The 17,408-nt window shown below is 47.8% G+C and overlaps 1 protein-coding gene across 2 annotated transcripts in view; it reads right to left on the minus strand.

The window, feature by feature from the left end:
• Positions 1-1,338: 1,338 nt before the first annotated feature.
• Positions 1,339-17,408, minus strand: part of LOC140430970 (excitatory amino acid transporter 2-like) — a 654,025-nt gene continuing 637,955 nt past the window's right edge. For both annotated transcript variants that reach the window (XM_072518820.1, XM_072518819.1), the window contains one exon: positions 1,339-8,952. In XM_072518820.1, the coding sequence (XP_072374921.1) occupies positions 8,878-8,952 (75 nt within the window). In that variant the 3' untranslated portion in view covers positions 1,339-8,877. The remainder of the gene's footprint in view (positions 8,953-17,408) is intronic.

Below are 17,408 nucleotides of genomic sequence, written 5' to 3' on the forward strand. Positions count from 1 at the left end.
TGTCTCGCTTTAATATGCAGATTTGCTAAAAAGTGATCCTGCCCAGAATGGGTGGGACTTAGATCACAACATCTCGCGAGATCGCATTAGATATCGCGAGCCGAGTAGATCCCGGGAGCGGGGTCTCCTAGCTTCTATCGGCTATGCTGTGCTGTGGCGAGCTGTCTTTCGGGCACAGCGTGGCCGTAAAGTCACGCCCAGGGTAGATAGAACATGGACATCTACCCACCAATGTGGAAAATTGCCCAGTTATGTTCTGTCCACAAGAAGCAGACAATTCCAATCTGCCAATAACCACCTCATCATTCTACTCATCAGCAAAATGACATAAAGTGTTGTAGCCAGGACTACCAAATGTCACTATCTCTGAAACACTCTGCTCACTGATGCTCAGCTTGAATTCTGTCAGGGTGACTCAGCCTCATTACAATCTTGGTCCGAACATGGACCAAAATCCAGAGCTGAGGTAAAACTGACTGCCTCTGACATTAAAGCAGAATTTTACCAAATGTGGCATCGAGGAGAACTGAACTCATGGAAATCAGGGGCATAACTCCTCACTGGTTGGAGACATATCTAGCACAAAGAAAGACGTTTGACATTGTTGGTGGTCAATCATCTCAGTTCCAAGGTATTGTTGCAGGAATGCCTCAGGGTAGTGTCCTTGACCCAGCCACCTTTAACTGCTTCATCAATTACCTTCCCTCCATCAGCCATGATCGTTTAAATGGCGGAGCAGGCTCGAAGGGGCTCCTGTTCCTATCTTCTATGTAAAAGGTCAGAAGTTCACTGATGATTGCAGTTTTCTGTACAGTTTACAACTCCTTACGTACTAAATTATCCATTATCCACATATTGTACATTATCCTGGAGCAGAGGGGCAGTGAATAGTCAATCAGCGCACAGAAGACATGTCTAGGTTTGATACGATGGTAAGTGCTCTTGAAAAATACTTTGGTTCAAAGCAAAGTATGATGATGGAATGATATTTATGACACCAGAGATGACAGGAAAATGGGAGGCCCATAAAACAATATGTGGCAGCTTTGTGGCAGTTGGCTCCTCTGTGACTTTTGGCGCAGCAGGGACCAGAGAGCTGCCAGCCAATCAGATCGGGACAGGAAACTCTGCCATCTTAAAAATCCTGGCCATGGCTTCCTTGGAAAAATGAGCAAGAGAGAATGTGAAATTCAGCTCTGTCCCAAACCCCTGTCCATTGAACTTCCCCTCTCCTGAGAGGAAACTGTTTCTTCAGCTACATGTTGCAAGAACTAAAAACAGTGCAATTGGAGAAATAACACCAGGGAAAGAACAAACAATGAATTGCATACTTCAAACTGAGGAACCAATAAACATTTATTAGATTTTTCTGTAAATTTATATAACACCAAAAATACAGCACAAAGTGAAATAATCCCATTTTGTGTCACTTTCCTTCAATTATACAAAGGATGCAAGATTGTACATGAGGGCCCCAACAGCAATTTGACAAAGTACAACAGTATACAAAAGATCAGAAAATCTTCCATATAAAATGGTGAAGATAAAATTGTTTATCTGCATGTGGGTCTTGACAAAGGAAGTCAGCTATAACTATGTGTGTAACTCTCAATCTCATTCAGTGCTCCCCACTCTGCCATGCTGACCATTTCTGCAGGCAGAAAGTGAAATGTAAACCCATCTGGCCATCACAGTTGGCCAATGCTGAGACATCACAGTCACAGAAAATGGGAGTCCACTCATTGGTATTGGAGAAAAATGGAGTTTGGAGATGAAGGAAGGCTAGGAGCCGAAGGGATGGGTGAAGAGGTGGAGGGAGGGAGAAGGGAAATTGGCAGGGATCGCGGAACTGAGTTTCTGTGGGATGGTCCTGGAATATTGATGGAATCCATAAGACGTCAGAGCTTAAGTTGGCCATTCGGCCCATCGAGTCTGCTCTGCCATTCGATAAGATCATGACTGATCTGATATGATCACCCTAAACTCTACTTTCCCGCCTTATCGCCATAATCCTTACTGATTACAAATCTGTCTGTCTCAGCCTTGAACATACTTACCGACCCAGCCTTTACAGTTCTCCACAGTGAAGAATTCCACAGATTCACTACCCTTTGAAAGAAGAAATTCCTTCTCATCTCTGTCTTAAATGGACAACTAGCTACTCTGAAATCATGGCCTCTGGTCCTAGACTCTCCCACAAGAGGAACCATCCTCTCAGCATCTACCCTGTCAAGCCCCCTGAGAATCCTATATGTCTCAATCAGGTCGCCTCTCATTCTTCTAAACTCCAATGAGTACAGGCCCATCAGAAGATGATGTAAATTGTGTTGCAGTGGAGATTTTTACTGGATGTGCCTTTTAGAAAGTGGATTAGCCAACTTTTGGTCTTTACTGCATTTGCCCTTAAATAGGGTGGATTACTCTTTTATTGTCACACTGATTATCGTCATATTTGCCCCTCAGAGAATGTTTACTGTAGCACTGCTTATTGACATATTTACCTCTCAGATGGAGTTCATTGTAACGATGATGTTATCCTTCAGGGTATTTATTGGAATACTGATCTTACAGGATTAATCTCCCAATGAGTGTTTTTGGCAATACTGAGAGAACTGTCAAAATGGTAGATTACAGGAAAGATGTTACTATAATCTTGTTTATTGCAATATTGGCTGCTCGGTCCACCTACTGTATTCACCCAGAGAAGGTGGATTACGCGTCCTACTTTTGATTTTGATACTTTTTGGCGAGTGGATCATTTTTTCTGGATTTACCCATCAGAGGGTGAATTACTCCCACTCTGAGTTTGACATTTTTATCCCTGGGTTTGGGCAATGAATCTAGTCCTGATGTTTCTGTTCATGCTGACCATTGTGTGTGGGCTACACACTGATCTCCATATCACCCCAGTTTGTGTGATTGCTTCCATTGTGCTTTTAGCTGATGGGAAATCCCGTGGGCTGTGCTTAAGGTAGGATCAGAAGGCCATAGTCCTTTATTGTAGAATAGAGCAATCCAATATAAGTCTAAGTGACACAATAGAGGATGGTTTACACACATGGGTAGAATCCAAGATTGGCTATCCAAAAGAAAATCACTCCATGGTCAGTCGGTGTGATCCCAGGCACTGTGATTGATTCAATGGAAAGCGAAGGATTAACTCTGCTAATTATTTGAATGGGATGAGATACATGTTACACTCAGAGCTGACGTCCTCTGAAAGTACCACGCTTGCTGTTTAAGGTATTACCATGTCACTTATGTGCACAACATTCACCATGGTTACGTACCAACTGTAAAGTTACGATTTACCCGGCTGTTCCACACACCTAAGCTGGCCGCACACAAACACACACCAGTAAATCAGGGTTGATTTGCAAACAAAACAGCAAAGTATTTACACTGCAACGGCCATAAAGGAAAAATATGACAACTGCAAGGAAAAAATGCCCACCCGACCTTCTCCCTACAGAAATATCTCCACCAAGGGCAGTTTATGTCTCACAGGGGACAAAATTCATCAGGACAGTCCCTGCGTGTTAACCCTCTCCCCCTATCAGAACTCATACTGTGCTTATACTGGCCTGAAATAGAAAACTTACATTTGCACAGAACTCATTATAACCACTGGACATCTCAAAGCACTTACCAGCCAATGAAGTACTTTTGAAGTGCAGTCATTGTTATAATGTTACGTGACGGGGGAGGCTTGAAACTCTTTATCCTGCAGCTATTGGTCTGAGCTGGGATTGGGGAGGCTGGAGCCCGAATTTCCTGCAGTTACTGGTCTGAGCTGGGTTCAGCAAAACCTGGAGCCTGTCTGTCCTGCCGCTACTGGTCCAAACTGGGTTCACAGAGGAGCCTGGAGCCTGTCTCTCCTGCAGCTACTGGTCTGAGCTGGGTTCAGCAAAACCTGGAGCCTGCCTGTCCTACCGCTACTGGTCCAAACTGGGTTCACAGAGGAGCCTGGAGCCTGTCTCTCCTGCAGCTACTGGTCTGAGCTGGGTTCAGCAAAACCTGGAGCCTGCCTGTCCTGCCGCTACTGGTCCAAACTGGGTTCACAGAGGAGCCTGGAGCCTGTCTCTCCTGCAGCTACTGGTCTGAGCTGGGTTCAGCAAAACCTGGAGCCTGTCTGCCCTGCAGCTACTGGTGGGTTCAGTAGAACCTGGAGCCAGTCTGAATTGAGTTTGGGGGGAGCCAGAAGTCTGTCTGTTCTGCTGTGAGCAAGGTAACTAACACACGAGTGCCCAGCTTGTCTCTCCCCACTTTAATGTTAACTTTTCGAACGCTGGCCATGTCTTGAGTGACCAAACTCATCTCAAAGAAGAAGCCTGGAGATAAACCACGCTGGGGTGGAAGTGGCGGGGTGGGGATTATTCAAGTAAAACTGTCTCCATTAATAATTTCTCACCAACATTTCAGAGATGGTGGCTGAGGAGGGGTGAATAGCCAGATTGACCAACCAGCAGGGCTCACCCGTCACAGGGCAGAGGGGTTTGCTGTCTGGGGGAGCGAGGGGTGCTCGAGTGCATCCCCCCCCCGCCCCCCCCCCCCCCCCCCGTGGATGTGTGGGAGAGAGCTGGTGTTGGGTGGTTGGAGGTTGGGAGTTCCGTGATAAAACATTCAGGAATATATCCCACCATAGTCAGTGAACTTGGTTCTATGGAAACAGTTAAATAGGTGAACTGGCGATCCTGGGGTTCCCTTGCTCCGTGAGAAGGCTTACTCCGAGTCTGGCACATGACTGACGTTGCATTGCACCCCATGCAGTACCAAACAGATTCAGGTCGGGCCAAAGCCACCAGATTTATATGACGACATGAGTGAATTCTTCACTGGAGCAATAACTATAGCTGCTGCGTTAATGCCCCTTTTAATTGGGATACATCAGTGCATCAGTTTAGGGGCTAAACAGGATGGGTTGCTCTCCACTAACCACTTAAAGTTACGAAGGGGATTGAAGAAAGAAAGAGACTGGGCCAACCTCCTTACAATAACTCTGAGTCACACCGTTCTATCGCCTTCAAGCTTGTCACAGCAGCAGAGAGGCACAAACCAACTTGGGGATGTGATCTGAGGAAATGTATCATTTTTTTTTCTTTATTAATTTATGGGGATGTGGCATCACTGGCTAGGCCAGCATTTGTTGCCAATCGTAATTGGCCTTGATGAGGTGGTGATGAGCCACCTTCTTGAATCGCTGTTGTCCATGTGGTGTAGGTGCAGTCACAGTGCTGGTATTCCAGTGACTGAAGGAATGGCGATATATTTCCAAGTCAGGATGGTGTGAGACTTGGCGGGGAACAGAGTCAAATCTGAAGGAGCGATGGCAATGCTTCGCCGAGCCATCTCATTGCATCAAGGTTGCTGATCATGTCTAAAACAATTCCAAGTCCAAGTTTATTTTAAAGCAAATATTAGACTTGTATGTTGGCATGTACTGTCGACACAGGCTGTACATCGGAACTCCATTGCCACCCAGCACTGAGGCACCTTTCTGAGTTTTATCACTTACAGGGAGTACAAAAAAAAAACCAATGCCTTTAGAACTGGCCACAACAATTATCAGCTTCTAGTTTATTTGGTGAAGAAAATTAGAGAAAGGCATATTCTACTTTCAAAGGTTATGGAATTAAAGGTTGCCATGGTAACTGAGGTAGCACTGTCCTGTTATCCAGACATTTTGCTGTAGATTTGATTTTATAGGTAGAATCTCCCTGATCTTCTCTTTGTTAATTAAGGAAAAGTCAGGCCTGCAAACCAAGGAGTGAGCCATGTGCACCTTAAACGCAGAAGTGGAAGAACCTGCAGCTAGGGATTGAGATCGCCATGTTCATTCAACAAGGCCCAGGTCAGCATTCCAATCATTTGCAGCAAATCTTTCCAAACTTGTACCTCTTTTCTAAAAGACAGTGAGACATCACTGAGGACAGTGCTTCAGAGTGGATGGTTCCCCGAGTGCTACATGCCCCATCTTTACAGGGTGGTATTACCCTACATCCAGGCTGTTACTGATCTCCAAATATTCTCCCTCCTGCCCCAAATGGGGGTATGAATGTATATCAACTAATCCCTGGCAAGCTGCACCAATCACCCACCTGGCAGCTACCCCAAGCTGACAACATCATTCAAGACGAGATGGTGGGTGGCACGGGGTGCGTGGCAGCTGTGTCGCACCTAAACTGCCCATGTGGATGGTGGCACTTTTCAATTGCTGGATATGGAGGCAGTGGGAAGAGAACGCCCGGCATGAGCTGATGACCCTTTCTTCCTCCATTCCCTTGAATCCTGTTCAGCAGTTATTCCAATCACCTCACAACCCCACACGGTCAGCTCTTCTGACTCCCCAGTGCACTGCATTTCTCAGTCAGTTATCGGTTTTTAATCACAAATAAGAAAACAAACTCTACACCCGCGAAGTTTAGCTATCAAAAACTCTTTTAGGCATCTGGAAAGCTGATGTTAAGAGTTATGTAAGCATATAAAAGTTATGCCAAAAAGTAAGAACAATTAACACCCAGTGTTGCCCGATTGTTTCATAGTAATATGTGCACTACATTTCATGCAAGGTTTACATTAGACACAAGTGTACAAGACTTAATAACAGTCCACAGTAATACAACAGCTCAAGGAGACATTCTGTGAAAATAGAAAACCAGTTAACACCAAACAACAAAGATCCAACTGGATCCTTAAAAAGCCATTTGCTTCAAGGATTGATACCTGGAAACATATTCCAATGACTCATTTCATCTGTGAAATTTCTCAGCAGAGGGTTTTAGCACTGATTGTACAGATTGTAAAATGTTCTTCTTACCTGTCACATATGATGAACAATACTGTTTAAAAAAAAAATCACAACCCACCCCCAGCGCATGAGGGTACCTTTCAGTTAACCAGGACAGTGTGTGTTGGGTTCTGTGATCCTTGCATTTATATTTGCCAAAGATTAGGGGATGACATTCTAGAGACATATACCCTCTCTCACTGTTTCATATTTAAATAGCTCCCTGCCCTCTCCCAGGACGTAGGCAATTGTGTTGCACTGCAGTGAATTTTGCAAAGATTTCGACATAAGGTTGTGCTTGTCCATTGTGCTGAAGTGAAGACCAGTCTCTGAGGACGGGATCATGCAGAGACAATTATTTAATGCTCTTTTAGCCAGTAGCAGATGCAGGCGACCGATAGGTCCCAGCAGCAGTGGCACCTTAACCATCCATTGGATCCAATGCCAGATTGGCTGCCGTGTAGTTACAAGGGGTCAGGGGTCAAGTGGGACAGGGCAAAAGATTCACCTCTGTTATTAGCTCTTCAGACCTGGCAAGTTAAGTCATTCTTGAGCTGAACAGGAAGGCAGTGCTTCCAGTGTTCCAGTAGCAGGGCGGCTTTGTTGATTCTAGCCAGGCTATGTAAATTAATATAGTATGAATTATTTATGTATTTGAACAGGATTTGTAACTAATATTGGCTCAGTAAAGCATTTTTAATCCTGGTGATATTTGGGCTCATCTGAGAGCTTCCATCTCAATTTACAAATTTTGGGTGATGCCCTGATACTGAAACAGCTTGCTGATATTCAAAGGTGCCTTTTAACCTCAGCAGCTCCCCCCCCCCCCACCAACTACAGCCACTTGGCCATATGATTGGCCCTCATCAGCCTGGCATCTGGGCTCTGTCCGCAGGATTATAGAGGTCATCGAGCATGGGAAGCATAATTGGGTCAATATAGAAAATAAAAAATATCCAAGTAAAGAACAACCTTTAAGATTGCTCCCTCTGCTGGAATGTTTAATTCTATCCATCTCCCTCACCCCGGGTCCCTGAAATAGCCATGCTGGTGTAGAATATTCAAAACAATATGTCCACAACCTTCTAACAAGCTGGATTTGAAATGGAAAGGGGAGACCTTCCATTCAAAATCTGCAGGGGTTGTCAGGTGGAATCGGACTGATACTGGGCTAGCACCGTTTATAATGCACCCCACCACCCCACTGACAAGCAGTCAACCAGGAGAGTGACTGTGCCGGTGGGCCTAGGTCTGTGAGGTACCTCCATGACCTTGCTTGTTGAATGTCCCTGTTGGTCTTGCCTGTTAGCCTTGCATGTTGGTCAATGCTGATAGCTTGCTGCACATTTCCCAGAACATGCTGTGTTATTTGGGCACTACCCATCACACCATGTGACAAGTTCTGCTCAGAGGCCACTTCTGACTTCAAGGGAGGTGGGATGAGGGGAAGTACATGACATCATTGCTGGACTAATGCACTTGTGGATTTTACTAATGGCTGTAACGTGCATAAAGCCAGACCATGTCCCTGAGAATGGCCAATCCCAAGTAGTTAGGCCAAAAACTGTGCTTAATAGTAACACTAACTGTACGACTTGGCAAAATCCAACATGGTAGATAGAGAGCTCAAAGCCCAGGATGTGCAGTCAAGGCGATACAATTAGCCTGCCCTGCCAAGTGAGCATGAACTGAACAACCCACACAATTCTCAATTGGGTCAAAGGCTGGGGGAATAATAGGGAAAAGGTTTTACAACCCGGATGTGGATTGGCTGCAATTCTTGTGCTTCGATTGGTGGATTTAGTTTTACCAATGGGGCTGCACATTCACTCCCTCCTCTTTGTTACTTGACTGTTTGGAAATCTGAAAAGTACTACACAGTAACTGGTAAAACCCGAGCTAAATCCACTTCCCCAGCGCAAGTATTTACTATTCGGACCTTATGCTAACCACATTTAGATAAAAGAAAAAACAAAATGGATTTTGATGTGTTATTGTTTTGTTGCCTGTCGGATGAATGATTTCAGCAGAGGTGAGTTTCGGAGGGAGGGGTGTGCTCATGGGTGATAGAACTGGGTGTCCCTCTCTCCTCAGCTCTCCTGATTCCATGGCTCCTCCTCGACAATTGTGTAGTCGGCAGCTGTGCCATTCTTGGCCATGGTCACCTGGAAGTAATTAGGAGGGAAATCTAACTCAAGGGAGCAAGGCACTTGTGAAAGAAGAGAAATATAGGAATCAAGAGAGTGAGAATAAACTCAAGATGCATGCTGACACCCCATTACCTATTATACATTCAACCAGCATTGGGGCCTGCTAAACTAGAAATGTCACAAACCTCCTCAGTGCAAAACTTTAACCTTTGGGTAACAGTGTACCAGTGGTGATAGTGGATCAGTCAGTCACACATCAAACATCTGCCTCAGTTTTTAGTTAGGAATAAAAATTGGGAATCATGTATAACAGGTGGTTGAATTCATTTCAACAATATCACACTATTGCCCAAACTCAAAATGATCCATCATATGATAAGGTTATCTCTCTGTTAATCTTTGCTTCAAAACTTTTTAAAAAACTCATATCCACTTCTGTTTGTTAACCCCATGTTTTGCTTGAGGCCGGGATTCAGGCCTCTACTCGCAGACACACATGTCAAACCTCTAATGATGCTTGCCTATGTCCAACATGGGGCAGAGGAGCCTACAACCCAGGCAGTACAGCCCTGTTGATTTCCCTTGCTTCCTGTCGTTTTAATCACCCAGGAGTGACACAGACTGCAACTGGATGCAGTTGTACTTGAAAGTAGACTCCAAACTCTGGTGTTGGTTCAATATGCTTTATTGAACTTGTTAAGCAGTGCACACAGTTCACTGTGTGTTTGACATTCTACTAATCTAAGCATGCTTACTATAACTAACTAGACCAGACTAGCTCTGAGCCACGTGTTGAAGGTGCTAACTGATATGTACACCCTGACTGTCACTCCAGTTGTTACCAGTGGAAAGAGGCAGAGTGTTGATGCCTCGTGTGTTTTATAGTGGGAGACCACCTTCTAGTGTTCTGCCTGGTGATTGGTTGTGTTCTGTCCTGTGTGTTGATTGGCTGTACTGGGTGTCTGTCACTGCCTGTCTGTATCTCGTTGTGTGCACGAGTGCATATCATGACACTTCCTTGGAAGTCACACCCTCTAGCTGGTGCAAGCAAGATGAAGAACAGGGCTCATTAAAATGAGCCTGCTCTCTCTCAAACTGTACCTGCAACTGTGAAGCATTTTCTTTGAGCATGTTAAAAATTCAAACACATAAATTTGACTATTTTGCCTAAATAAGGTTGCACACACAAATTTCCAGCCCAATGCAAAACAAAACTAATTTCATGAACTGATTTCAGTTCAGGCATTATGTTCCCTCAGGTCAGTTATATCCATACATTGTCAAGACCAAATATACCAGGTCATATTCCTGTCCCTACTGTATAGTGATTGCTGCCTTAGTTTAATGTTTGCTGAAAACTAAGTGGCTCTTTGGTAAATTGTGCATCCCTTCTATCTGAGCATGGTCAGCTAGGTAGTATTGATGTTAACGGTGACAGGAAGATTTGTGTGGTTCTGGTAGTATTGAAGTGTGCTAGTCAATGTTGAAGTAGTGAGACTACCATAAACCCAGTGTTTGAAGGAGCATCATCCAGATATTGTTGATTGTTTATATAAAAAGATTTGGTTTCTTCAACAGTATGTCAATTTTGATTCAATTGTGGGTAAATGGAGGACTGGAAGGTATTATATTAGGTGGTCTCCTTGTAAGCCAATGATATTTCTGTGAGGAATTAAGGACTGAAAATAGGCTGATTGGATCTTCTGAAAATCAAACTGCTTCCAGAGAAGGTGAAGTTAAATGTTTGTGTTCTCGAGGACTTGCTGCCTGAATGGAGTAGACTGTTGCATTTATGTAGCACCTTTTATACTCAAGACATCTCAAAGTGCTGTACAGCATAGTAAGGTCCTACAAATAGCAATGACCAAATCATCTGTTTTCGTGTGTTGGCTGAGGGATAAATTTAAGATAAGACATTTGGGATTCCCCTGTTTTTTTCCAACAATTCTGTATGATTTTTTAGTGTCACTTAAGTGGAAAATTAGGGCCTTGGTTTAACATCTCACTTGAAGGACTACCTCCGACCGTGCAGCCCTCCCTCAGTACTACACTGGAGTGTCGGCCTAGATTATGCACTCATGTCTCTGGACTTAAATTTGAATCTATGACCTTCTGACTGAAGAGACAGCTGAACCACCACTCACACTTTGATAAGAAACAAAATCTTTAACTCAAAGTGCATTCAGCAGAGCAGTAAAATTACAGCATAAGATGATCCAAATCCCATCTTGAGATTTGTCATCGGAATTAGCCTTATAAGGTTGGGTTACACATATTAATATCAATCTTCTATTTTAGGAGGGGGTGGGGTAGGGTGTGTGGAACATACATCCTCTCAGTCACCATAAAATTGATTGCTTGCAAGGGCAAATTGAGCCGAAGTGGATTTGAGTTTTTTTTGTAAAATAAAAATGCTTTTTGTTCCTTTTGGCTGAATGTGAGGTTTAAAGTCTCACCCTGTTCCTCCTTCATTGAGCTCTGAAGCTCAGTCTAGTGAAGGAGATCTGGCAAAGACGCTGGGATGCTCAACCCTCCCCCTCCTCAGCACATGCAGAGGAACCCCAAGAAACAGAAACAGCAAAGGTGTCACAGGGGAAAATATTCATCAGTACACAGAAAAAGTCAACGATGAGATGAATAGACAAAGACAGGCTGAAGAAATACAACCATTTGCATTACAAACACATAACTTAACAAATGCTCATGATGGACATAATCTTTGCAACAGCAGTCCCTATCCCCCAAAACAGCAGCCTGGTCAACAGGACTTCATTATGGACAGGAAGCAGAATCACTGGCTCTCATCTTTGTGTTTATGCTTGTCTCACGCACACAAAATATCGTGGGAGTCATTTTACGAATGAGATCCCCTATTTGTACAGAGTGCTTGAGGGCTATACAGTTCTTATAGCTCAGCTTCAGTAATTTTGGTAAGTGCTTTCCTGTGGGCTTTACTAATCATTCCTAACATGTCTGAATTTTTACAATTGCACAATGTCCCAGAAAACATTCCAGATTTCACCCGTATCGGTAGCAGTTGTTCCAGGTACCATCGGGGCGGGGTGGGATGTGAGATGAAAATCTTTCACTTTCAAAGCATAAGGGAGAAAGGTTTAATTGGGTCGCTGTTAGTGACATAAACGTAGTGAGGAATTTTTCACCTTCCCTATTTGTAAAAAAGATAAAAACATGCGTTTTCACGAGAGCTCCAGCCCAGCGAAAATCTTGTCACAAACACAAGCAGTGGGATTCGCCGTCGGTGGGATCCTCCACCGCATTGGCAGCGCACCCATGCCCGCGTGTTTCCCGATGGCTTGGGATGGCCCACAATGGGAAACCCCATTGGCCGCTGCCGGCGGGGGCGTGCCATGCTGGGAAACGGGGAGAATCCTGCCCAAGAGCTGTGATATTACTCCCCCATCATATTGGGTGGGAGAGGATTGTGGGTGGTGGGGGCTAGTGGGGGTATGGGTTAAAAGAGTTAAAATGGGAAATGTAACCCAACGCAGTGCACAAGCGTCAAAATCGTATTTATACAGTGGTGGATATCGGGATGCCTGCGAGAGTCGGGGCACCTAAATAACATTTGTAAATTGGGGTTCCACAGTACATGGGGACATTCCAAGTCCACAAGCTAAATGTCTTTCTTCATCATCCTGGGGATAAGGCGGAGCAGGAATGTTCCCCTGGGCCCAACATCTGACTGTGACCTCTCATTGATCGGTAACACCTCCCCTGAAACCGATATCGTCAACCCTCACACCCTCAATCTCAATCATTGACCTCCTCCACCACTAATCACTGAGCCCCCTTATCCCCAGTTATTGATTCTCACAAACTCCTGCTGCCCCCAGATCACTGACCCTCCAGATAACCAAGCTCCTTGCCCCGATCACTTACCTCCTTAATCACAGACCCCTCATCACCTTAACCCGATCACTGATACCTCCATCCAAGACCACTGACAATCTACCCCATTCACTACTGCCCCATCCCCAACCAATGACCCCTCCTCGTTCACTGAAATAATTACCCCCACAAGTGCTGGTTTTGATAACATATCCAAGCGTTGACCCCCTCGGTTGCTATTTACTGACCTACTCCTCTCCAAACACCGATCTCCTGACTGTTGCGCTGTAGTTTGGGCTGGACCTCCAGCCACAGGGCAGGTTATCAACCTTCCAGGTGGTAGACTGAAAATGAGACAGTGTCTTGATGGTTGTCTTGGCTGGACATCACAACGTCTGTTGGAATTTTCAGCAATTTTCCCTGCCCCAGCACAGCAGGTATTGGGTTCTTGTTGCCCAGTGGGAATCAGCCCCCACTCCTGCCACCCCCCACAATCAGTGTTTCAAACAGGTTTGCACTACATCACTGCTGCTATACACCCAGTGTTTGTGCTGGATGATTAACTATATTAGACATGTTCACCAAGGAATTGATTACAAAGTGAGTTCAGATTCACGTTCCTCAAACTCTGAGTATTTAATGATGTTGAGCCCAAACCCCATGTCAAGATGTGAAAATTAACTTTTTGCTGTCTAGAGTTGTTCTTTGGGTTTATCCTGAACACATCCATCTCCTATGTTTAAAAACCTACCCCTTCCTTTCTATTCCAACTTTAAATAGAAATAAAATCTGTCAATCAGAATCCAACTGGGCATCCGGGGGACAACCTGAATTCTCTCTATCCAAAATAGCCATCAGGGTTCCAGGATGACAGAGGGGAGGTATACTACAGGCAGTCAATACTGTTTGAGGGCTGCGTTACTTTGATGTTCAAGGACTGTAAATTGTCAATGTCTCTCAGCATGTCTCAGTTTTTGTAGCCCAGTGCCCTAATACTCTCGAGCTCAGAAAGACACTGAAACGGCGCGATGTCCGCCGACTGGTGCCCAAAACGGCACAAATCAGTCGGGCATCGCGCCGCCCCAAAGGTGCGGAATGCTCCGCATCTTTGGGGGCCGAGCCCCAACCTTGAGGGACTAGGCCCGCGCCGGATGAATTTCCGCCCCGCCAGCTGGCGGAAAAGGCCTTTGGTGCCCCACCAGCTGGCGCGGAAATGACATCTCCGGGCGGCGCATGCGCAGGAGCGTCAGCAGCCGCTGACGGCATTCCCGCGCATGCGCAGTGGAGGGAGTCTCTTCCGCCTCCGCCATGGTGGAGACCGTGGCGGAGGCGGAAGGGAAAGAGTGCCCCCATGGCACAGGCCCGCCCGCGGATCGGTGGGCCCCGATCGCGGGCCAGGCCACCATGGGTGCACCCCCTGGGGCCAGATCGCCCCGCGCCCCCCCCAGGACCCCGGAGCCCGCCCACGCCGCCTTGTCCCGCCGGTAAGGTAGGTGGTTTAATCCACGCCGGCAGGACAGGCATTTTAGCAGCGGGACTTCGGTCCATCCGGGCCGGAGAATCGCGGGGGGGGGCCCGCCAACCGGCGCGGCGCGATTCCCACCCCCGCCGAATATCCGGTGGATTCACGCCAGCCCCCAGCGATTCTCCAACCCGGCGGGGGGTCGGAGAATCTCACCCATGATCTCCTTCCAGGTATTGTACTGGAACCCTGGTGGGCTCCGCCTCTGGCTCCGCCCCCCTCGGACGGTATATAGACCAGCCGCCTGGGGGCGGCGCTAATTTGTACAGCAGTCACAGGCAGGCAAGTTCTTGGTTAATAAAGCCTATGTTCACTCGCTCTCATCGTCTTGTAGTGAATTTATTGTACATCAATTTATTAACCAAAGACATCACTATGGAAGCCGCTCTAAAGCCTGACAAACTGGAACTCGACACACGAGCAGCAGAAGCTAAGGAAATCTTCTCCCACCGGCTCCGCAGTTTTGAGGCCTACCTCGACTCCTTCGAAATGCCTCTCTCCGATGCGTTCAAGCTGCGCATCCTCCATGGCCGGGTGAGCCACCGAATCTCGGGTATGATCCAGGACGCAGCCACGTACGAAGTGGCGGTCGCGATTCTAAAGAGACAGTTCGTGAAGCCCATGGACGAAGTGTTCGCACGGCACCTCTTCACTACCCACCGTCAACGCACCAGGGAATCGCTGGACGAGTACCTCGAGAACCTGACGCTACTCACCCGTAACTGCAACTGCAAGGATGTGAAGGCTGACGAGCACATGAAACTGGTGATCCGGGACACCTACGTGGCTGGGGTCCGGTCTAACTACATCCAGCAGTGACTGCTGGAAAACAGGGCCACTGGCCTACAGGACACGGTAAAACTAGCCACCTCGTTGGAGGTGGCCTACCAGAGCCTCAGCGCGTTCCCGGAAGACCCAACGAACCCCTCATGGACACCACAGACACGGCCATCACCAGACCCGACTATGTCTCAGACCTGTGCCGCGCGGCTGCCCCTGCAGCCCAGCGGACCATCGTGCTACTTCTGTGGGCAGGGCCGACACCCCCGACAACGTTGCCCAGCCCACACCACGACATGCAGCGACTGCGGCAAAAAGGGACATTGTGCCAGAGTCTGTCTGGCCCCGATCCAAAGCCCCGAAGTCGAAAGCTCACCAGGCCCGATCCACGGGCTCACAGGCCCACAGACCCCACAAGGTGGGTGCGTTCTGCCGGTAAAGCCCCCTTCAGATGCGTCACCCGTCTCATGTAGCTCGTGGGGGGCGCCATCTTTAACTCAGCCCGACACATGCGACCCCTGGGGGCGGCCATGTTGGCCGCTATCTTCAACACCAGTCGGCACGTGCAACCGATGGGGGCGGCCATCTTGGTCGCCACCTTCGACTCAGCCCGACACGTGCGACCCGTGGGGGCCGCCATCTTGTGACCTCGATACCTCAGACCACGCAGACTGCCCGCAGCTCGGCGCAGTAACCCTCGACCAGTCGCGACCAAAGCATCTGAGGAATTCGATGATGGCCATCCGGGTCAATGGGCACGAGATCCCCTGTCTTTTTGACTCCGGGAGCACAGAGAGCTTCGTCCACCCCAACACGGTAAGGCGCTGCTCCCTCCTCATCTATCCCGCATCCCAGACAATCTCCCTCGCCTCCGGATCCCATTCGGTACAGATCCGGGGGTACTGTGTCGCGAACCTCGCGATACAGGGCGCTGAGTATGCCCAATTTAAACTGTATGTCCTCCCTCACCTTTGCCCCTACTGCTTGGACTCGACTTCCAATGCAGTCACCGAAGCCTGATGCTAATGTTCGGCGGACCCCTACCCCCCTCACTGTATGCAGCCTCGCGACCCTTCAGGTCCCCCCCTTCGCTCTTTGTGAACCTCACCCCTGACTGTAAGCCCATCGCCACTAGGAGCAGGCGGTACAGTTCACAAGACATGATTTTTATCAAGTCGGAGGTCCAGAGACCCTTGAGTGAAGGGATCATCGAGGCCAGCAACAGCCCCTGGAGAGCACAAGTGGTGGTCGTCCGGACCGGGGAAAAGAATCGGATGGTTGTGGACTACAGCCAGACAATTAACCGGTTCACGCAACTTGATGCGTACCCACTTCCCCGCATAGCGGAGATGGTCAATACCAGATCGCACAGTACCGTGTGTTCTCAATGGTCGATCTGAAGTCGGCCTACCACCAGCTCCCGATCCGCCCAGGAGAAAGCCACTACACTGCCATTGAAGCAGCCGGCCGACTCTTCCACTTCCTCAGGGTCCCTTTCGGCGTCACTAACGGGGTCTCGGTCTTTCAGAGAACGATGGACCGAATGGTGGACCAGTACGGGTTGAGGGCTACATACCCGTACTTGGACAATGTTACCATCTGCGGCCATGACCAGCAGGACCACGACGCCAATCTCCAGAGGTTCCTCCAGGCTGCCCAATCCCTCAACCTCACATATAACAAAGAGAAGTGCGTCTTCCGTACTACCCGACTGGCCATCCTCGGTTATACTATACTCCAAATACATGGGAATAGAGGGATATGGACCCAGGAAGTGTAGACGATTGTAGTTTAGTCGGGCAGCACGGTCGGCACAGGCTTGGAGGGCCGAAGGGCCTGTTCCTGTGCTGTACATTTCTTTGTTGTTTGTCGTCGAAAACGGGGTTCTGGGGCCTGACTCCGACCGCTTGCATTGAACTTCCATTTCCTCACAGCCCCAAGGCCCTCAAACGCTGCCTGGGCTATTCTCCTATTACGCCCAGTGGGTCCCCAACTATGCGGACAAAGCCCGCCCACTTATCAAAGCCACGATATTCCCCCTGCTGGCTGAGGCCCGCTCGGCCTTCAGCCGCATCAAGGCAGATATTGCCAAAGCCGTGATGCAGTCGATGGACGAGTCCACCCCTTTTCAGGTAGAGAGCGATGCGTCAGACGTCGCCCTGGCCGCCACCTTCAACCAGGCGGGCAGACCAGTACCCTTCTTTTCTAGACTCCTCCACGTCTCTGAGATTCGACACTCTGCTGTCGAGAAGGAAGTACAAGCCATTGTGGAAGCTGTGCGGCACTACCTAGCCGGTAGGAGGTTCACCCTCGTCACCGA

Source organism: Scyliorhinus torazame, chromosome 10 (assembly GCF_047496885.1).
Source record: "Scyliorhinus torazame isolate Kashiwa2021f chromosome 10, sScyTor2.1, whole genome shotgun sequence".
NCBI lineage: Eukaryota > Metazoa > Chordata > Chondrichthyes > Carcharhiniformes > Scyliorhinidae > Scyliorhinus > Scyliorhinus torazame.